This window comes from Gymnoscopelus braueri (genome assembly GCF_963280865.1).
Source record: "Gymnoscopelus braueri genome assembly, contig: SCAFFOLD_77, whole genome shotgun sequence".
Lineage (NCBI taxonomy): Eukaryota > Metazoa > Chordata > Actinopteri > Myctophiformes > Myctophidae > Gymnoscopelus > Gymnoscopelus braueri.
In genome coordinates, this window is record NW_027660461.1 from 77,744 (window position 1) to 101,590 (window position 23,847).

Sequence of the window (23,847 nt, forward strand, 5' to 3'; positions counted from 1 at the left end):
TATTGTATATATATTTAAATGATTTGAGTAGTAGTCATTTTACTAGAAGTAATAATAATAATAATACAAAAAATAAAAAAACTTCCATATACTTTTCAGCAGCACTGATCATCTCCATTCATTACATATTCAGATAATCTCATATCGGAAACTCTGGACGGTCTGACAGACGAGGACTTTAAGCAGTTCCAGAGCCACCTGAACATCCCAAAGGATCATCTTCAGGATGCTGACAAGAGGGACACCATTGGCCGCATGGTGCAGACCTACAGCTCTGCTGAAGCTGTGAATATCACAGGGGATATTCTGAGGAAAATCACCAGGAATGATCTAGCAGACAAGCTCTCAAAGAGATGGTTAAGATTCAAAGGTAAGACATGAAAATAAACTACAAAAAGTGCTCCTCGTGGCACTACAAGAGGCTGATTTGAAACAGACCAAATAATTTCGTTTTGTTTAATGACCAGAGATACTGTGTACCGATTTGTGGGATTTTTGAACAAAATGTGTAGGAGTACTGATAAAAAATTAGTTTTGCACAAATCGGCCTCCTGGTGGCGCTATAAACGGCCCATGTGAAAATTATGGGCCAGAGGTTCTGCTCTGGCATCCAGGGAGTGTGTGTGCACAGTTTGGCTGCGATCACGCCAACGGTGCCAGAGATTAGCTGTACACAGACAGAATGACACACACACACACACACACACACACACACACACACACACACACACACACACACACACACACACACACACACACACACACGGGGCGGACGGACGGACGGACGGACGGACAGGGGGCAAAACATACTCTTTCACCATGCCTTTCGGCCTGGCGGAGACAATAATCCCTGTGAAAATATAACATTTTATCAACTAATTTAAACAAACTGCTTTAAAAGTCATTCGGTTAAAGCCTGCAGATCTGGCTGCATTGGCTATTTGAAAATAGCAGATCTACAAGCTCACAACGGGTGAAGGTGTACAAAAAAAAAGTCTAAAAGAAAAAAAATAGTATTTTTGCTTCCCACCACCAGGGGGGCTGCTTATGTTACATGTTCTTGTCTTATTGATACTGTGTGATATTAAATTGTTGTCTTTTGTATTGTTGTTTCTTTGTGGACTCCAGGCAAACTGGAGACCAGATTCGGTAAGTACTTAGTAAAGCTACTTTCCAACTTCTTGATATATTTTTCATAAAATAAGTGTTAAATAGCTCTATATTCTGATATTAATCATAGCTATAGAGGGTTTGTTTAGTAATAGGGATCTCTTTGTTCAGGTCTGGAATCCTGGATACAAATTCTATCCAATCAGAAAAAAAAAACGTCAAAAAGTGCAAGGACTGGATTTGAAGCTGGGTAGCGGCCTGAAAATTTGGTATGAAAAATAACGTTTGATTAATTGAAAACGTTACACAGTGTAACTTTACCAAAACACTGCTAGAGAGCACGCCCTAAAACCTACATGGAATAAGATGTAATCCTACTGATTACATTATGAAGCAGCAAAGACATCTGACTGAGTTAACATGTACAATCCATCATTAGTGAATATATGCATGCTTATACATGTATTGTCTATGATGGATGTGGATATGTACATACTAAATATAATAATAGATATGTACTGTAAATACTAAATATAATAATAGTAAAACACCTTGGAGGTGCACTCTATAGAGGCAATTCATAATTAAAGTCCGCTGTGGCTTAAGGGCTTCCAGTAAAAGCTCTATTTGTTAACGTTTCGACTAAAAGGGCCTTCTTCAGAACGTCTTCTGAAGTTGTCTGAAGAAAATTATTCTGAAGAAGACTGTTTTAAGCCACAGTGTGCAGACTATTTTAGAATTGCCTGTGATTTTCGTGGTCTTGCAATTACCCTCCAGTGGATGTGCAGGTTTTGTTTTCTTTTAGCCTTGCACTCTCAACATCCAATTTAAATTTGCCCTTTTTCAATTTACCCCAAAATACCCTTGTTTTTTTTTCCAGAAACCCTATCACCCCATACTGTTCCATTTCAAAACAGTTTGTAGATGTGTTTCACCAACTAAATTAAAATAAACAGCAGTCATTGAATTATGGCTAATTTTGTAACGTGTTCATTCAAATGTGTTTTGAACTCATGGTGGTCACTACTGGGAAAATATTTTTTACACACATGGTTCAACTGTGTTATGACACATATCCTGAATTTTGTAATGATTGGACACTCTTAAATGTGTAGTCTGATTTACGTTATGCCACACCCATTGTTTACATTTGTATACATTTTTCATCTACCATGTCCAGCCTCCATGCCAACCTCTGGTCCAGAGCTGGTCTCCATGATGAAGATCGGTACCAGAGTCATGAGAGGACCAGACTGGGATTGGGGAGAACAGGTTAACAGAAGATAAAAATGTATTGATCATGTTTTGTCTTAAGAGGAAATTGGATATAACCCCTCCTGATCAGTACTTCCCATTATGTGTCTGTGTTTAGTCAACTTATACAAATAAGAACATAGCGTCAGGTATTTTTTTAAATTGTTTTATTAAAAAAAATATTGAGATCTTGAGGTCATTGATGAACATGTGTTGTCATAGTTTTCATCAACACAATTGAGACTGCTTGTTGTGCTCTGGTATAGGATGGACCTCGTGGGCTGGGGCGGGTCGTTGAAGAGCCAGGTGAGGATGGAATGATGAAGGTCAAGTGGGATTGGGGTCCTGTAGCCAGTTACCAGATGGGCCAGAAGGGCAAGTATGACCTCCAACTGGCAGAGAAACCAGCCGCTGCCCAGCCTGCCACCCAACCTGCCACCCAACCTGCCACCCAGCCTGCCACCCAACCTGCCACCCAGCCTGCCACCCAGCCTGCCACCCAGCCTGCCACCCAACCTGCCACCCAACCTGCCACCCAACCTGCCACCCAGCCTGCCACCCAACCTGCCACCCAACCTGTCACCCAGCCTGCCACCCAGCCTGCCACCCAACCTGCCACCCAGCCTGTCACCCAACCTGCCACCCAGCCTGCCACCCAGCCTGCCACCCAGCCTGCCACCCAGCCTGCCACCCAGTCTATCACCCAGTCTGTCACCCAGCCTGCCACCCAGTCTGTCACCCAGTCTGTCACCCAGCCTGTCACCCAGCCTGCCACCCAGTCTGTCACCCAGCCTGCCGCTCAGCCTGTCACCCAGCCTGTCCGTGCGTATTTAATAGCAAATAGATGTCAATGCTTAGACCCCTGCACTAGGCTGTCTGGGTTTATTTCTCAATAATGACCTGCTCCCTATTGATTATCCCTTGCATAAATTCTGTATCTGTATCATTTACATGTCCAGCCTCCCTGCCCACCTCTGGTCCAGAGCTGGTCTCCATGATGAAGATCGGCACCAGAGTCATGAGAGGACCAGACTGGGAATGGGGACAAGAGGTTTGATAATAAAAGATAAAACATTTTAGTGACCTTATAGTGAATATTATAGTGTACATTAGAATCTGTTGCTGAATGCTACCACCCAGTCTACCACCCAGTCTACCACCCAGTCTGCCACGGATTCACTGCTAGATTAGTGGGTTATTGATCATGTTTTGACTTAAAGGGTAAGACCACTTTGGTAGAGGTTTGGGTTGTGTAGTTACCTTGCCATGATGTTACTCCAAAGGTGGACAAGAAATAAAAAGCAATTGCTCCATTGATTAGAAATTGATAATTGAAAACATGCATGTAAACGAACACAAACAAAGTTGATCCAGCCAATATATATCACCAAACCCAGTAGTTTTTTTAAATTTTTATTTCCTGTTGATTTCGCAATTTTTATTAGGAAGAACTAGATCCGCTGATCCGTATCTTCAAATAGTAAAATCAACAGAAAGTTGACATTTTATATATAAAAAAAAAAAATCACACCCAGTGTGAAGTGGGCGGTGTGGTCACAGTGGTCATCACAGTGATGGAAGTTCCATCCAACCATTGTACACCCCTAACTTAAAAAATCACACCCAGTGTGAAGTGGGCGGTGTCTTGCTAGCTAATCACAATACTGAATGGAGTCAACCAAAATAAACATAAATGTGTTTTTTTTAAGTGCATAGTCCTATTTATAGGGCTATGCACATGTGTCATGTTTCACTAGCCAATCACAGTCCTGAATAGACTGTGATTGGCCAATCACGGTGCAGGGTTAGGGGGGTACACTGGTGGCCAATCACAGCGCAGGATTGGGGGGTGCAAATATCCAAACCTCACATATAGGGGCGGTTTCACCGCCCAAAAACAGTACTGGGTCTTGTGATGGTCCATATTGTCTGAATCAACTTTGTTTGTGTTCGTTTACGTGCCAAAAGAGTGAGTTTTAATCAACCCAATTGACACCTCTCTCTGTGCTCTGGTATAGGATGGACCACGTGGGCTGGGGCGGGTCTGCAAAGAACCAGATGAGGATGGAATGATGAAGGTCAAGTGGGACTCGGGCACTTGGGGAGCCAAATTCAGCTACCGGATGGGCCGGGAGGGCAAGTATGACCTCCAACTGGCAGAGCCACCAGCCGCTGCCCAGACCACCATCCAGTCTGCCACCCAGTCTGCCACCCGGCGCGCCACCCAGTGTGCCATGCCTCCTTTCACCCAGTCTGTCACCCAGTCGGCCACACCGGCTCGGCCTGCCATCCAGCCTAAGCCTGCCATCCAGCCTGCCAGTGTACTGGGTCTGTTTGGGTTTTTGGATTTACATGTTCAGTTCAAATTGAATGTAACTTCAGAGTTTTGTTTCAGGTACTTATGTAGACATATACTGTAAGATTGTGATGACTCGCCCAGTGGTTGTTGTCTTATATTATATGTGCTGAGCCACACACGTTTGAAATGAACTCAACATCTTCCAATCTAAATGAGCTATTAACAAGCTGTATGTCAGTTTGGATAAGCTTGGTCCATTAATTATCCACAGACAATTTGGTAGCAGGTAGAAAATATAAACAAAATAATCTAGTCTAGTCAGATGTTGTTGTATGGATGTCTATTTAACAAGTTGTGTTTGAATCAGACTCACTGCATAGGAGTTGTGACATTTTAAACGTCATATTTGTTGTACAGGTGACATGCACATCTTCCATCTTCCTGGGCTGGGTCAGATCCGGACAAACCTGCCAATGGAGGATTGGACCAAGGTCCACTCTGCCACCGAGCCTGCCACCCAGCCTGCCACCCAGCCTGTCACCCAGCCTGCCACCCAGCCTGCCACCCAGCCTGCCACCCAGCCTGCCACCCAAACTGCTACCCGGCCTCAGTCTGCCACCCAGCATCGGTCTACCACCCGGGCTGCTACCCATCCTCATTCTGCAACCCTGCCTCGGCCTGCCATCCAGCCTGCCACAGAGGACTCCCACACAGGTCAGCACAGTGACAAAATAAATCCTATAAACATACAGTAGCAACAAAGCGGTGATTGGGCATGATTCAACACTATGGGAAGGTGCATATATATATAGCAAGGAAACTGGACACTATCATAGCCAACCACCTCATCCACATTGTGGGGCAATGGAGCAGGAGGGTAAATTATAGATTAATCTACCCCAAGGTTAAATACAATAGACATAGACTGTCTTTTGTGCCGGTAGCCATGAATATGTATAATGAGGCACACAGCGGTTGCTCTGTTTGTTCAATAGTCTAATTAGCTCTGAAGTAACAACAGTTCATTACAGTAAGGACACCAGTTTGACATTGGTCAGTATAATCAAAACTAAATGAGATATTAAGCTGTGTGTCAGTTTTGATACGCTTAGTCCAATAATTATCCTCAGACAATGTGGTAGCAATCAGACCTATGGAAGAAGTTTATAGGCAGAACATCTAGTCACATGGATCAGTAATGTATGAGCAACTATGGACATCTTTAGCTAATTTGGTATAAATCAGACTGACTGAGTTATAACCGTTAAAATGTCATATTTGTATAAAATATATTTTACCATGTCCAGCCTCCCTGCCAACCTCTGGTCCAGAGCTGGTCTCCATGATGAAGATCGGTACCAGAGTTATGAGAGGACCAGACTGGAAATGGAGAGATGAGGTCAGTGAATAAAAGATAAAAATTAACAGTGTGTGATTGGCATATGAGCTCATAGTTTTTATCAATAACATTGACACCGCCTTCTGCGCTTTGGTACAGGATGGACCCCCGCCTGGGCTGGGTCTGGTCCGGACAAATGTGCACATGGATGGATGGATCATCGTCCACTGGGACTCTGGTACAACCAGGGGATACCGAATGGGCAAGGATGACAAGTACGACCTCAAACTGGCAGAGCCAATGTGCACCACCCAGCCTGCCACCCACCCTGTCACCCAGTCTGTCACCCCTCCTGCCACCCAGTCTGTCACCCAGCCTGCCACCCAGCCTGCCACCCAGCCTGTCACCCAGCCTGTCACCCAGCCTGCCACCCACCCTGTCACCCAGTCTGTCACCCCTCCTGCCACCCAGCCTGTCACCCAGCCTGCCACCCAGCCTCAGCCTGTCACCCAGCCTTTCACCCAGCCTGCCACCCAGCCCGTCACCCAGCCTGCCACCCAGCCTCAGCCTGTCACCCAGCCTTTCACCCAGCCTGCCACCCAGCCTGTCACCCAGCCTGCCACCCAGCCTGTCACCCAGCCTGCTATCCAGCCTGTCACCCAGCCTGCTACCCAGCCTGTCACCCAACCTGCTACCCAGCCTGCCATCAAGTCTAAGCCTGCTATCAAGCCTAAGCCTGCCATCCAGCCTAAGCATGCCATCCAGCCTAAGAATGCCATCCAGCCTAAGCATGCCATCCAGCCTAAGTTTGTCATACAGCGTGCCATCCAGCCTGCCATCCAGCCTGCCATCCAGCCTGCCAGTGTACTGGGTCTGTTTGGGTTTTTGGATTTACATAATCGGTCCTGTTTAGAACTCTAATGAACTCTAATTCTAATGATTTTATTTTGAAATATATTATGCAATTACCAATTATTCTGCATGCCAGCAGTCAAATGTGCATAAGTGTGCTCCTGAGTGTGTGTCGAACAATTTCCAAGTAAGGAAAGTGGGTCTTGAGAAGATATTTATTTTTAACTCTATAACTGCCAAAGACGTTTATAAACGTCTTTGGGCCTTCAGCTATTGCCTGCCAAAGACGTTTAAAAACGTCTTTGAAAAAAAAAAAAAAAAAAAAACTTTTTTCAAAAAAAAAATAAGCAATAAGCAACTACACAAATAAGCCCAAAAAATGCACCCCGCAACAACCAATATTTACAAGCAACTCTACAGAAAAACAAGCCCAAAGTCGCTTATAATAAGCGGACATGGCAACGCTGTCACTGACGGCTTCTGCGCACTTGACATGCGAGAGAGAGAGAGAGAGAGAGAGAGGGAGCGAGAGAGAGAGAGAAAGAGCGAGAGAGGGGGGAGAGGGAGAGAGGCATATCACGGGATACGTCGATTAAAATGAATTGGAATAAACTCAAATGTATGTATTGGGTCTGACTCTGGAGATAGCATTCTAGTGAACTATCCTACAGTGTGTCAGCCCTTGTCGGGGATCAATCCTGTTGTGAAGACCACAACGATATTATGACAGCCGATTTCAAGAAATAAACTCCTGCAGTGTGTAATGCTTAACGATCAGATAACCCCCCGAGCACTTTAAGGTCCTGCAATGTGTACCTGCCTTAAGAACGGTTGATGCTTGAGGCCCAATGCTAAATGCTATTTTCTATTGTCTCTAGAGGGGGGCTGGCAGAGGGTCCGCTGTAACCACTCTGCATTGGGGCCCAGTGTTGCCTTGCTACGCCACTGACAGAGACACTAAGTCATTTACAAGCCAAAAGCCTTCCCCTTTTTTCTTCTGCAAACCGTCAGCCCTATACAGTCCACTTTCAAAGATATTTTGGTGACAGGTTTCAACCTTTTCATTGGATTAAAAACGCCTACAAGTTTAGTAACGTTTGGACAAACTGACATTGATTTATGGCCACATTTGCAACAGGCCCATCCTCTGTTAGAATTGACAACATAAGACTGGTGTACAGAACGTGCCGGTGTAGCTCGGTTGGTAAAGTGCATCGTTGCATTGGTCTGGGCTGCCCTTAAAACTGTTATGTTGCAAGCAGTTGTGACTAGTTGCATTGGTGCGGCCTGGCCTTTAGAAATTAACACAATATCCTCAAAACTAAATGAGATATTAACAAGTTGTATGCCAGTTTTCATAAGCTTGGTCCAATAATTATCCCCAGACAATTTGGTAGGAATCAGATCTATGATTTAGAAGGAAATGTCAAAATACATCTAGTCAGATGGAGTTTAGTTATTGAGGTTTTTAGAGTGAGTCTATATAGCAAGTTTTTCATAGATCAGACTGACTGCATAGTTATGACAGTTCAAATGTCATGTTTGTTGTACAGGCGACTCTGGTACAACCATCACCTACCGAATGGGCACCCGATTTCGATCCGCCACCCGGCCTGTGTCTCTCCCCCTCTTCAGCAAGACATCCAGCCTGCCACTGAGGACTCCCACACAGGTCAGCAGAGTGACATTAAAATAAATCCTATAAACATACAGTAGCGACAAAGCAGTGATTGGGCATGATTCAACACTATTAGACCGGTGGGATTTCTGAAATATGTGATTGTTAGAGGCATTTTGGGGTAAAAGTTGGGAACAAGGCCATTTTACATAATTCAAGGATGCTGAATCAGAAAAACACTGTTCCCAAGCAAAATTCTTAGTGCTTAACCTCCTAATTTGCATATCAAAATGGCTGCCGATTTTGAAGTATTTCTTAAACAACTCTATAACAAAGCAAGCAAATCTGACAAATAAAGTGTAAATATTTATGTTCTGAGGGTCATACAATGTGTGGAAGGTATTTGTAATGTAATAAATGTAAATAAATGTAAATAATGTAAATAAATATGCAAATTAGAGGCCACCATTCCATAAAATGATTTACCGTAGTACTCAAACGGGTCCATGTGCATCCCCCTTATTTTGTTTCTACTTATCTGTATTTTTGCCATCCTTAGGACATCTAAAATACATGCTAAATGTTTATTTTTTGACCTTCTAATCTGCATATCTGAATGGCTGCCAAATTGGCAAATTCGCACCTTTATCTTCAATAACTCTGTGGCCAGGCAAGCAAAATTGACAAATGAAGTGTCTATATACATTTTCTACAATGTGAGTAAAGAATTTGTAAGTAATATAATATGATAATATAATATAATATAATAATCAGCCTACTCCGAAATATGCAAAATAGCGGCCCCCATAACAGATAACGGTTTAGTACTCTAAAGATACTGTATTGGCCATTGTTGAACGAAAGTCTAGACACTAGACCACATTCATACAAGGAGGTTGATCATCACTCCGTTGCTGACATGCACACATGGCTGTGCATCGTAACCCAGATTTCCGGCATTTGCAACGACGTGTTGTGCTTTGCTTATGGCATGCACATGAAATCATTTCCAGGATTGGACTCAATGACATCAGAATGGGCTGTAGTCCTGAATCACCACGTTTCCATCCCATGTCCACAGGTGCAGGAAGCTCAGGTATGGCACAGTGAGCATTTCTCCAAACCATTGCTTGATAGTGTACTCGCATCAAATGGAAGCGGAGAGCATCACTTGTCTGCGACATTGCTTCCGGTTTACCAGTCTTGGAGAACAATATATGCCTTGCTGCATCAACAGAGTCTGTTCTGTGCACACCATATATTCTGCAGACAAATGATTCAGATGATTGAATAGTCTGCTCTGTGAGTTCACCAACTCCTAAGTTCAAGAGTAATTTATGGTGCTCTTTGAATACTTTCCATGATGACCTTTTGGTGTGATTTGCGATATAGGATGTGGTGTCACATCCGGTTAATGCATGAAAAGGTATTAGACTTGCTGATGAATCTCCTGGTAGGTTGTTGAAAACAGCATCAATAGGTACATATCGCCGTTTCTTGGTGGTACCAGACATCACATTGTGCACGTTGGTAGTAGGAAACCAAAATCACAAGAACATCAGTGTCTCTTGATGACACAACAACTGTATTATACTGGCTGTGCACAGCATGTAACACCAACCGAGTGTCAGCTTCTTCATGTGTTGCTCTCAGGTGAGTCAAATCGGTGGTTGTCTTTGATGATCTAACCTCAAGTTCGTCTCTGAATCCACCAGCAACTACAATCTCCTTGTCATCAGGTGCCTGAGAGCACAGTTCCTCAGACAGTAAATTTGCTAAATCAATTTTATTCTCTGGGAGTGACAGAAAATTTGTCCAGTTTTTTGGAAGAGGTACATCACGACCTTCAACAACTCGTCTGATTGGTTGAGCTGCTTTTGTGCGTCGTGTCCTGGTAGCACCCTTGATTGTCTCTTCTCTATATCTGTCAAACACAATGTCTATCCGTTGATACTGTAGTTAGAACCTGCCTTCAGTACTGCTCTTACATATGTGTCAGCCAAATCCCCAAAGGTCACTGCATTGTCAGGCTTTCCCAAAGCAACAACCAGTGCTTGTCCGTCAATGATGAGGCAAGACGATGAGTGGTGAAGTTCAATAGATTCAGGACAGACTATGTCTTCAGTTAGCTTATCCGTCAGCACAGACTTGTTTCCAGTGCGGAGTGTACCATTAATTTCAGCAAGTGATATAGGAGCTGGCAGAAGCTCGTGCTTCAGGACAGCTGGCATGTCAACCGGACGACCCGCCTCATAGGCAGTAACAAGGCGTTGGAGGATGTTTCTGTCTGCCTTTAGGATAGTTCTCTTTTCTTTGTCTTTAGTGTCTTTGACGACTTCATACAAAGATGCAAATGTTTTGGCATTACTCCTGTGTAGCGTTGCATGGATTGGGACATCTGGCTTGTCTCCTTGCCCAGACACAATCATCCTCTTTTCAACAAATGTACTCACTTCTTCTTGTCCAAGTACTTTGGCACAAAGCAGTGAGTTTTGGATTGCCTCTGTTGCTAGGTCTTTTGTGACAAGATTTTGCAATGACCCTGGTGAAACGGAATGAAACACCTTGAAACCTTGGAAGGCCAGGAGCAATGCCATTTCATCTTTCTTGTCCCTCTTTTGACGTGATTTGGTAGCTTCCTTGTTAACACATTTTCTGTCAGGACAGTTGTTGTACATTGCATGTGTTGCAAGTGCAATGTGAGTCCTCAAGTTATAGGAAAGGGTCCATCTACAAAGCGCTGATGCTGTCTTTGTGATGCCAACAATTCCGCCAGCTTTCTTTCCTGTAGCATTTATCCACTCCATAGCTTGGTCTGGATCTACTTGGTTGAACTTTTGACAGGAACGCTTTACAACAAAGTTGCCCTTTTGAAACTCAGATAGTATGGGTTCTGGAAGTTGGTGCATCTCAGCTATATACACTGGACCCCATCTTGCATAGTTTAGGTGGTCATACCTCATAAAATATGGCAACATCTGGCTGAAGGAGTGGAGATGAAGGTCCCAGAGTCCATCACGCTGAGCTCGAGTGAATTGCAACAGTATTGAGACCATGTCCATATACAGTAGTCCCACCAGAAGACGAAGTTCACATCCTCTGATTTACTTGCAATGAAATCTTTCAGAAGGTTGCGAAACCGTTCCTGTTTCAGACATGTTATCAACTCGGGAATTCTTTCAAGGTTGTCATCAGCAACCATTGCAGAAATTTCATCCTGGTATTCCATGTCCGATTCTGCCACAAACGAGAGCAATATAGGTACCAAAATCCGCCACAAGGCTTGCAAGGTTAGTTTGTGTGCTCTCATAGCCTTGTTGTATGATTTTCCTGACAGAACAAGCTGCACAGCACCCTCCCCAAGAAATGCACTCTCCAGCCACACTTCAGCTAAACCAGATCCAGCCATGTGATCTCCCACAGCCTTCAGGAAGTTCATTGCAGTATGAAGTCCACCAAGGCGAGGGATTAATTTATCCCGGTATTCTTCAACAGACCACTTCAGTTCCATGAGCTTGCAGAATAGGGCTTGGTCCACTGTAAGGACTGTATGCTCCTGACCAAAATGAGATGATATTGCCATGCACCTCTTCACAACTGTATTTAGAGTATTGAACTCATGAGCCGGCGCAAGAATTATGGGCAAATATCCTACTGCTGTCTGCTCTGGTTCCTCTGATGAGACTGATTGATTGAATACAGTCCAAGAAGGTTTTGTGTCAGAATCTTGACGTTGCATAAAGAAAGCCATGTCTGTTGCTTGTGCTTGTTTTAAACAATCACTGTCTCCTTCAGTTTTCATAAACCATGCCTTATCAACAGGTGATGTGAATACTGGCTCACTTGTAGCAGAATTTATATTGACAGGAAGCAGGGTCTCGAGGACATCTGGCACAATCAGTGTATGTCTAGTGGATGGCTTTAGCGTCTGAAGTTTGGAATCTGAATCTTGGCCCCGTTGCCATGCTGCCATTTGGGTTGCATGTGTAGCAGGGCGGTATCGATAATTATATAATATAGCCAACTACGCCACCTGGGGAATTGCACCCCAGGAAATATGTATAATATAAACCAGGAAATATGTATAATATAAACCAACCGCCTGAACATATATTGCTCCTCACACAAGTTCGTTTGTACAATTAATTCAAAGGCAGAAACAGTGTTTATCCAAAGTACAAAAAGCTTTATTTGTATTATAACATCAACAATAAAAGTAGCAAAACATTTAATAAGCTAAAAGCAATGCACTTAATAATAAAACCTATTCGCCCATGGGGCCAGTGCTGGGGGTTAAGGGGGAGGATGAGCAGGCCGGCTGACCCAGAGGAAGGGCACCCCAAATGGCACAACAAAACAGAACTAAAATGATTTAACACCACAAGCACAGCAAAGGGGGGGGGGGAATTACCACAACCCAACTGGGCAGCCGTCACCTGCTCCCTCACACCAAGGGGTCCCCAGCCACAGGCCTGCAAGACAGGAAATAAGGTTTAGGCAGTGCAGGGAAAGTAGATTGAATTAACTTGTATCATATTCTATATATATATATATATATTATAGAGTGTATCATATATACACGTATATTATAGAGTATATATATATATATATATATCATGATAGAATGCCGTCTGTAGGCCTATAGTCTAGTCTAAATAACCAAATAAATAACCCAAAACAAACAACTAAATAACCAATAATAACCAAATAAAAGAAAAGAGTACGTTGACCATATTAGGGCATAAGCTCAGCTGGAAGGGAACCTCAGCGTGGAGCGTCAGTGTGAGAGGATTCTTAATGCGTGGCGTGGGTAGTTCAAAACCCGCAAAGCAGCAGACAGGTATCACAGTGCCTGAAACGATAATGGCCGTGTCATTCTACCAATTTATAATACTAATGTTCATTAAGACAGGAGCAGAGAGACAGACAGTAACGTACCGCTATGCAGCAAAGGCGGAAGCCATGATGGCCCGCTTGCCGCGGCGGGCACCGGTAGGAATAACTGTAGCAATAGTGAAGGTCATGATTATTATAGTGCCGCTATGACATAGAATTAACTTATTATACTGCGGAGAAGGAGGACCACCAACGTACCACTTTGTGCAGCGTGAAGCAGCACGCATGCCCGGCGCAAGACACCAACAAGGTGGGTAGACACACAGAGGCTACAAAGGACACAAACGGTCATGGTCAAGTTCAAGACCATGTACTACGCAGCATAAAGTAAAGTGCATTAACAGCAAGATGGAGAGACATACCTGCGCTAATGCGCGATGCGAACACAGGCAGGCCAGCCTGGACTGGTAACAGACCAGTGTGGAGAGACAGACAGCTAACTGTGTTTGGAGGTGCATTGCTTTAATACTGTTGCCAATCAGCCCACTGATGAGTGGGCGGAGGATGGGCCGTGGGTAGAATGGGAGCCAACGCCCATCCTGCTACAATCCTTCCCCTCCAATTGCATCGTCGGCCCGACGATGACTCACACAAGTTTCATCCTTGTATAGACCCTGGAATCAGGGTTTGGATGGCTGAGACACCATTCGATGCCGAAACAGGAGTGGGAGCCTCGGGTTCAATCCCAGCCCACCGCACTGCACCACAATCTGACGATGACTCACACAAGTTTCATCCTTGTATAGACCCTGGAATCAGGGTTTGGATGGCTGAGACACCATTCGATGCCGAAACAGGAGTGGGGACCGGTCCTCTATCCACTGCCTGTGGAAGATGGAAAAGGTTGGAATGTTGGCCAGCTGTAGACCTTGAAGTTCGGCGTTGGACGGCACTACTGGATGGGTCATCCGGTTGAGAGACCAGTGATCTAGAGAGTGGAAGTACCCTGTTGGACTCGACTAAGTCCACAGGCACGACCGCAGATGGTTCAAGAGCCGCCAGCACAATGGGGACCGAATCACCATCGGGAGATTCCCCATACTCTGGACTCATCTGTGGATCACCGTCTCCGTTACCGGATGGTTCGTCCAAACGAGGAACAGAGGATCCTGAAGGTAAGGCTATTAATACAGTAGGGTGCTCATTCAGATTAACAGGCCCAACCGAGGTGTAATCTGGTTGGCCAGAAGGACGCAGGGGAGCCCCTGCTAGAAGTGGATCTGCAGGCAAGGCCAGATGGGACTGGGGCATTACTGGGGGGAGAACAAACCAGTCACCCTCGTTCTGGTCTTCGCCCACCAAGGGTGGTGACCTCTCGACCCGTTGTTTGAGGAAGGTGCGATGAACATGCTTCACTCTGCTTGGTTCGCTTACCGGTGCCGTGGTGTACATAGCGCTACCGGGCTTGGGAGCTCTGACTACCCTGCGGCCATGATGTGCTTCTCGGCAGTCTGCCGCAACCTTCAAACGGTCCCGGGCCCCCTCAAAAGCTATCTGAAGCCGGGCCTGATGTTCGATGACCCAGGCATTTACACTACCCGCTACCGGGACCCTCCCCAACAGGAAGTCCACAGGTAGACGCGGTTCTTGCCCGAACAGTAAGTAGTAAGGGGTCTCACCTGTGGCCTGATGGGGGGTGGAGTTATAGCAGAATAGCATCTGGGGAAGATAATCGACCCAGTCCCTCTTACGAAAAGAGGGCAGAGTGCGCAAAAGATTATGTAGAGTTTGATTGAAACGCTCGCCCTGACCGTTACCAGCAGAGTGGTACGGAGTAGTGGAGGATCTTTCGATTCCATAAAGGCTACACAGCTGTTGGAATAGGGACGTGTCAAAATTTCGGCCCCAACTAGAATGGATGCGCCCAGGGACTCCCAATTTATAGAACCATTCCTTTACAAGGACCTGGGCCACAGTGGATGCCCGTTGATCCCTAATGGGGATGGCCAAAGTGTATTTACTAAACACATCGGTGATAACCAATACGTTCTCGACCCCTGTACGAGAATGCTCCAAGACGGTAAAGTCAATGGCCACAACCTCGTTGGGCCGGGAAGCAAGTAAGGGACCCATGTAACTTCTGGCAGGCGGTCGGGTGTCCTTTGTATGACCTGGCAATGCTGTAATGGTGGCCTGAGTAGCCAGCGCTGCTGGCTCTGGTGGAACTGCTATCTGTACAGGGTAGAGGGGAACACGTCGACCCCTACACTTCCTGGCTAAATGGCCGGGTTGCTGACAGCTCCAGCATATTACAGGACCAGCATGGGGGGGGTGACGAGTACTTGGTAAGCGAGCCACAACCTGCCTTAGTTGGTTCAATTGTTCCTGTTGCCATTTTAGCATCTCTGTGATTGCACCTAACTCCGAACCCTGCGGCGGGTCACCACTCGCCAGATGTGCCCTGCCGTGAATCACATACTGAGAACTATATGTCGATGGAACGGAATCGTTGCCACTCTTTGTACAAACGGGCCTGCCTGCCCGTTCCCAATGAACAGCTTCCTCTCTAACTTCCAGCAGCGTCATGGTGGGACGACAGCGTACCAGCTGCTTCAGCTCCCGTCGAAGGGCTCGGTCCATGACGTGCTCTGTGAATTGATCCCGCAACACAACCTCTGCATTAAACATGCTGGCCGGAGCCCGCTGTTTGACCTTCTCCATCAAGCTCATCAGAGCGAGAGAGAATTCTTGCAATGTCTCTCCATCCTGCTGTTTTCTGCTGTAAAATGCCTCCTGTAAAACTACGTAGGACTGTGAACACCCATACAGGTCTTTTAGAATGCCAATAATGTTATTGGGATCCTCCCTCTCCGCAGCAGGGCGATATTTTATCTCCTCTCGTGCCTGTCCCTCTAGATGATCAAATAGGAAGAAAGCCTGGTCTAAGGCTGAGAGATAGCGAGTGCGCATGCAAGCCTGTGCCTCCTCCACCCATTCACTTATACTTACACCAGACTTGCCACTGAAATATGGGCACTTTCTATCTCGCGGCACAAAGACCAATCTTCCTGGAGAAATAACCCTGGCCCCACCCAACGGGGGTACAGGAGAAGGTGGGACTGACACGTCAGAGGGAACTATACTAGTACCTGGCTGTGTATCTCTCTGCTCCTGTCTCAATGAACAACTATCTGCCTTTAGCTGGGCTACCAGCTCCCTGAGCTCTTGCAGCTCAGCCTCCATAGCGGTGACAGAAATTTTCCAAGACTTACGACCAAATTGAGAACACAACCCAGGTCCTGAAGCGGAAACCAGGGAGCCCTTTTAGGCGACCAATGGGTCCTCTCACGTCCACTGATACCCACTGCTGCTTTGCTTTGAACACAAAAGAAATACAAGTTAACAAAAGAAAAAAATATATATATATATATACACTCCAACACAACCACTCTCCCCACATACAGTTTGTTTTTAAACAGAACACTACAAATTGGTGAACAGTGAAAAATAAAAGAAATAAAACTAAACACGTCTCTGCCTTTAATCTGTACGTCCTGCCGACCCACGCCAATTTGTAGCAGGGCGGTATCGATAATTATATAATATAGCCAACTACGCCACCTGGGGAATTGCACCCCAGGAAATATGTATAATATAAACCAGGAAATATGTATAATATAAACCAACCGCCTGAACATATATTGCTCCTCACACAAGTTCGTTTGTACAATTAATTCAAAGGCAGAAACAGTGTTTATCCAAAGTACAAAAAGCTTTATTTGTATTATAACATCAACAATAAAAGTAGCAAAACATTTAATAAGCTAAAAGCAATGCACTTAATAATAAAACCTATTCGCCCATGGGGCCAGTGCTGGGGGTTAAGGGGGAGGATGAGCAGGCCGGCTGACCCAGAGGAAGGGCACCCCAAATGGCACAACAAAACAGAACTAAAATGATTTAACACCACAAGCACAGCAAAGGGGGGGGGGGAATTACCACAACCCAACTGGGCAGCCGTCACCTGCTCCCTCACACCAAGGGGTCCCCAGCCACAGGCCTGCAAGACAGGAAATAAGGTTTAGGCAGTGCAGGGAAAGTAGATTGAATTAACTTGTATCATATTCTATATATATATATATATATATATATATTATAGAGTGTATCATATATACACGTATATTATAGAGTATATATATATATATATATATATATATCATGATAGAATGCCGTCTGTAGGCCTATAGTCTAGTCTAAATAACCAAATAAATAACCCAAAACAAACAACTAAATAACCAATAATAACCAAATAAAAGAAAAGAGTACGTTGACCATATTAGGGCATAAGCTCAGCTGGAAGGGAACCTCAGCGTGGAGCGTCAGTGTGAGAGGATTCTTAATGCGTGGCGTGGGTAGTTCAAAACCCGCAAAGCAGCAGACAGGTATCACAGTGCCTGAAACGATAATGGCCGTGTCATTCTACCAATTTATAATACTAATGTTCATTAAGACAGGAGCAGAGAGACAGACAGTAACGTACCGCTATGCAGCAAAGGCGGAAGCCATGATGGCCCGCTTGCCGCGGCGGGCACCGGTAGGAATAACTGTAGCAATAGTGAAGGTCATGATTATTATAGTGCCGCTATGACATAGAATTAACTTATTATACTGCGGAGAAGGAGGACCACCAACGTACCACTTTGTGCAGCGTGAAGCAGCACGCATGCCCGGCGCAAGACACCAACAAGGTGGGTAGACACACAGAGGCTACAAAGGACACAAACGGTCATGGTCAAGTTCAAGACCATGTACTACGCAGCATAAAGTAAAGTGCATTAACAGCAAGATGGAGAGACATACCTGCGCTAATGCGCGATGCGAACACAGGCAGGCCAGCCTGGACTGGTAACAGACCAGTGTGGAGAGACAGACAGCTAACTGTGTTTGGAGGTGCATTGCTTTAATACTGTTGCCAATCAGCCCACTGATGAGTGGGCGGAGGATGGGCCGTGGGTAGAATGGGAGCCAACGCCCATCCTGCTACAATCCTTCCCCTCCAATTGCATCGTCGGCCCGACGATGACTCACACAAGTTTCATCCTTGTATAGACCCTGGAATCAGGGTTTGGATGGCTGAGACACCATTCGATGCCGAAACAGGAGTGGGAGCCTCGGGTTCAATCCCAGCCCACCGCACTGCACCACAATCTGACGATGACTCACACAAGTTTCATCCTTGTATAGACCCTGGAATCAGGGTTTGGATGGCTGAGACACCATTCGATGCCGAAACAGGAGTGGGGACCGGTCCTCTATCCACTGCCTGTGGAAGATGGAAAAGGTTGGAATGTTGGCCAGCTGTAGACCTTGAAGTTCGGCGTTGGACGGCACTACTGGATGGGTCATCCGGTTGAGAGACCAGTGATCTAGAGAGTGGAAGTACCCTGTTGGACTCGACTAAGTCCACAGGCACGACCGCAGATGGTTCAAGAGCCGCCAGCACAATGGGGACCGAATCACCATCGGGAGATTCCCCATACTCTGGACTCATCTGTGGATCACCGTCTCCGTTACCGGATGGTTCGTCCAAACGAGGAACAGAGGATCCTGAAGGTAAGGCTATTAATACAGTAGGGTGCTCATTCAGATTAACAGGCCCAACCGAGGTGTAATCTGGTTGGCCAGAAGGACGCAGGGGAGCCCCTGCTAGAAGTGGATCTGCAGGCAAGGCCAGATGGGACTGGGGCATTACTGGGGGGAGAACAAACCAGTCACCCTCGTTCTGGTCTTCGCCCACCAAGGGTGGTGACCTCTCGACCCGTTGTTTGAGGAAGGTGCGATGAACATGCTTCACTCTGCTTGGTTCGCTTACCGGTGCCGTGGTGTACATAGCGCTACCGGGCTTGGGAGCTCTGACTACCCTGCGGCCATGATGTGCTTCTCGGCAGTCTGCCGCAACCTTCAAACGGTCCCGGGCCCCCTCAAAAGCTATCTGAAGCCGGGCCTGATGTTCGATGACCCAGGCATTTACACTACCCGCTACCGGGACCCTCCCCAACAGGAAGTCCACAGGTAGACGCGGTTCTTGCCCGAACAGTAAGTAGTAAGGGGTCTCACCTGTGGCCTGATGGGGGGTGGAGTTATAGCAGAATAGCATCTGGGGAAGATAATCGACCCAGTCCCTCTTACGAAAAGAGGGCAGAGTGCGCAAAAGATTATGTAGAGTTTGATTGAAACGCTCGCCCTGACCGTTACCAGCAGAGTGGTACGGAGTAGTGGAGGATCTTTCGATTCCATAAAGGCTACACAGCTGTTGGAATAGGGACGTGTCAAAATTTCGGCCCCAACTAGAATGGATGCGCCCAGGGACTCCCAATTTATAGAACCATTCCTTTACAAGGACCTGGGCCACAGTGGATGCCCGTTGATCCCTAATGGGGATGGCCAAAGTGTATTTACTAAACACATCGGTGATAACCAATACGTTCTCGACCCCTGTACGAGAATGCTCCAAGACGGTAAAGTCAATGGCCACAACCTCGTTGGGCCGGGAAGCAAGTAAGGGACCCATGTAACTTCTGGCAGGCGGTCGGGTGTCCTTTGTATGACCTGGCAATGCTGTAATGGTGGCCTGAGTAGCCAGCGCTGCTGGCTCTGGTGGAACTGCTATCTGTACAGGGTAGAGGGGAACACGTCGACCCCTACACTTCCTGGCTAAATGGCCGGGTTGCTGACAGCTCCAGCATATTACAGGACCAGCATGGGGGGGGTGACGAGTACTTGGTAAGCGAGCCACAACCTGCCTTAGTTGGTTCAATTGTTCCTGTTGCCATTTTAGCATCTCTGTGATTGCACCTAACTCCGAACCCTGCGGCGGGTCACCACTCGCCAGATGTGCCCTGCCGTGAATCACATACTGAGAACTATATGTCGATGGAACGGAATCGTTGCCACTCTTTGTACAAACGGGCCTGCCTGCCCGTTCCCAATGAACAGCTTCCTCTCTAACTTCCAGCAGCGTCATGGTGGGACGACAGCGTACCAGCTGCTTCAGCTCCCGTCGAAGGGCTCGGTCCATGACGTGCTCTGTGAATTGATCCCGCAACACAACCTCTGCATTAAACATGCTGGCCGGAGCCCGCTGTTTGACCTTCTCCATCAAGCTCATCAGAGCGAGAGAGAATTCTTGCAATGTCTCTCCATCCTGCTGTTTTCTGCTGTAAAATGCCTCCTGTAAAACTACGTAGGACTGTGAACACCCATACAGGTCTTTTAGAATGCCAATAATGTTATTGGGATCCTCCCTCTCCGCAGCAGGGCGATGTTTTATCTCCTCTCGTGCCTGTCCCTCTAGATGATCAAATAGGAAGAAAGCCTGGTCTAAGGCTGAGAGATAGCGAGTGCGCATGCAAGCCTGTGCCTCCTCCACCCATTCACTTATACTTACACCAGACTTGCCACTGAAATATGGGCACTTTCTATCTCGCGGCACAAAGACCAATCTTCCTGGAGAAATAACCCTGGCCCCACCCAACGGGGGTACAGGAGAAGGTGGGACTGACACGTCAGAGGGAACTATACTAGTACCTGGCTGTGTATCTCTCTGCTCCTGTCTCAATGAACAACTATCTGCCTTTAGCTGGGCTACCAGCTCCCTGAGCTCTTGCAGCTCAGCCTCCATAGCGGTGACAGAAATTTTCCAAGACTTACGACCAAATTGAGAACACAACCCAGGTCCTGAAGCGGAAACCAGGGAGCCCTTTTAGGCGACCAATGGGTCCTCTCACGTCCACTGATACCCACTGCTGCTTTGCTTTGAACACAAAAGAAATACAAGTTAACAAAAGAAAAAAAAATATATATATATATACACTCCAACACAACCACTCTCCCCACATACAGTTTGTTTTTAAACAGAACACTACAAATTGGTGAACAGTGAAAAATAAAAGAAATAAAACTAAACACGTCTCTGCCTTTAATCTGTACGTCCTGCCGACCCACGCCAATTTGTAGCAGGGCGGTATCGATAATTATATAATATAGCCAACTACGCCACCTGGGGAATTGCACCCCAGGAAATATGTATAATATAAACCAGGAAATATGTATAATATAAACCAACCGCCTGAACATATATTGCTCCTCACACAAGTTCGTTTGTACAATTAATTCAAAGGCAGAAACAGTGTTTATCCAAAGTACAAAAAGCTTTATTTGTATTATAACATCAACAATAAAAGTAGCAAAACATTTAATAAGCTAAAAGCAATGCACTTAATAATAAAACCTATTCGCCCATGGGGCCAGTGCTGGGGGTTAAGGGGGAGGATGAGCAGGCCGGCTGACCCAGAGGAAGGGCACCCCAAATGGCACAACAAAACAGAACTAAAATGATTTAACACCACAAGCACAGCAAAGGGGGGGGGGGAATTACCACAACCCAACTGGGCAGCCGTCACCTGCTCCCTCACACCAAGGGGTCCCCAGCCACAGGCCTGCAAGACAGGAAATAAGGTTTAGGCAGTGCAGGGAAAGTAGATTGAATTAACTTGTATCATATTCTATATATATATATATATATATTATAGAGTGTATCATATATACACGTATATTATAGAGTATATATATATATATATATATATATATCATGATAGAATGCCGTCTGTAGGCCTATAGTCTAGTCTAAATAACCAAATAAATAACCCAAAACAAACAACTAAATAACCAATAATAACCAAATAAAAGAAAAGAGTACGTTGACCATATTAGGGCATAAGCTCAGCTGGAAGGGAACCTCAGCGTGGAGCGTCAGTGTGAGAGGATTCTTAATGCGTGGCGTGGGTAGTTCAAAACCCGCAAAGCAGCAGACAGGTATCACAGTGCCTGAAACGATAATGGCCGTGTCATTCTACCAATTTATAATACTAATGTTCATTAAGACAGGAGCAGAGAGACAGACAGTAACGTACCGCTATGCAGCAAAGGCGGAAGCCATGATGGCCCGCTTGCCGCGGCGGGCACCGGTAGGAATAACTGTAGCAATAGTGAAGGTCATGATTATTATAGTGCCGCTATGACATAGAATTAACTTATTATACTGCGGAGAAGGAGGACCACCAACGTACCACTTTGTGCAGCGTGAAGCAGCACGCATGCCCGGCGCAAGACACCAACAAGGTGGGTAGACACACAGAGGCTACAAAGGACACAAACGGTCATGGTCAAGTTCAAGACCATGTACTACGCAGCATAAAGTAAAGTGCATTAACAGCAAGATGGAGAGACATACCTGCGCTAATGCGCGATGCGAACACAGGCAGGCCAGCCTGGACTGGTAACAGACCAGTGTGGAGAGACAGACAGCTAACTGTGTTTGGAGGTGCATTGCTTTAATACTGTTGCCAATCAGCCCACTGATGAGTGGGCGGAGGATGGGCCGTGGGTAGAATGGGAGCCAACGCCCATCCTGCTACACATGGAAAGTGTTTTTTCCATCAAGTGACTCATCAAGAATGTCAATGTTATCTGCGGTGTATAGCCATCCCCATCCCACTCTATATAGTTGTGTTGAAAGTAGTTTGTGTTCAGATATCAGTACCAGTTCTGTGGCTCTAACTCATTCTGGGGGTGAGTTATACAAGGCAGAAATCCCCATGATAGCGTATTTATGGAATGTCACATTTATGTTTTGGTCATCAGGGGCCAAATGTACCAGGATTTTTCACATCATCTAATAATTTATTTTAGATGTCCTAAGGATGGTAAAAATACAGATAAGTAGAAATAAAATAAAATAAGGGGGATGTGGATGGATCACTTTAAGTACGAAACAGTACATTTATTTACATCTATTACATTATAAATACCTTCCACACATTGTCTGAACCTCAGAATATAAATATATACACTTTATTTGTCAGATTTGATTGCTTTGTTATAGAGTTATTTAAGAAATACTTCAAAATCGGCAGCCATTTTGATATGCAAAGTAGGAGGTTAAGCACTAAGAATTTTGCTTGGGAACAGTGTTTTTCTGATTCAGCACCCTTGAATTATGTAAAATGGCCTTGTTCCCAACTTTTACCCCCAAATGCCTCTAACCTCCTTATAGAAGGCCTTTTTTCTGAAATCCCACCTGTCTATATGGGAAGGTGCATATAGCAAGGAAACTGGACGCCATCATGGCCAACCACTCCCACCTCCTCCACATTGTGGGGCAATGGAGCAGGAGGGGCAATCGACCCCAAGGGGAAATACAATAGACGTAGACTGTACAATTTTCTAGCCAGTCACACAAGCAATGTAACTAATTAGATCGCCCTCGTAAGAGGCTTTCGGCTATCTCACATTTATATACCAATCCCATGTGTAGGGATTTAGCACGAGAGTTAAGAGTAGAATATTATTCAGACAAGTGTCTTTGATGGATTTTATCATTCTAAACATACAATACAAACATTAACGCATCAAGGTCAGTAGCCACAGCAAGCTACTAGTCAGGGTCAGTACTACATGCAGTCTAAGAATGGTCAGAAT

The 23,847-nt window shown here is 45.7% G+C and overlaps 1 protein-coding gene across 1 annotated transcript in view; it reads left to right on the plus strand.

Moving 5' to 3' along the window:
- Positions 1–23,847, plus strand: part of LOC308081541 (uncharacterized protein) — a gene marked incomplete at its 5' end in the record, with an annotated part of 76,287 nt that overhangs the window by 19,168 nt on the left and 33,272 nt on the right. The window contains 9 exons of the mRNA XM_080457908.1: positions 134–370; positions 1,129–1,149; positions 2,291–2,382; positions 2,631–3,186; positions 3,324–3,415; positions 4,383–4,692; positions 5,081–5,377; positions 5,971–6,062; positions 6,162–6,873. Coding sequence (XP_080314034.1) covers positions 134–370; positions 1,129–1,149; positions 2,291–2,382; positions 2,631–3,186; positions 3,324–3,415; positions 4,383–4,692; positions 5,081–5,377; positions 5,971–6,062; positions 6,162–6,873 — 2,409 coding nt within the window. The remainder of the gene's footprint in view (positions 1–133; positions 371–1,128; positions 1,150–2,290; positions 2,383–2,630; positions 3,187–3,323; positions 3,416–4,382; positions 4,693–5,080; positions 5,378–5,970; positions 6,063–6,161; positions 6,874–23,847) is intronic.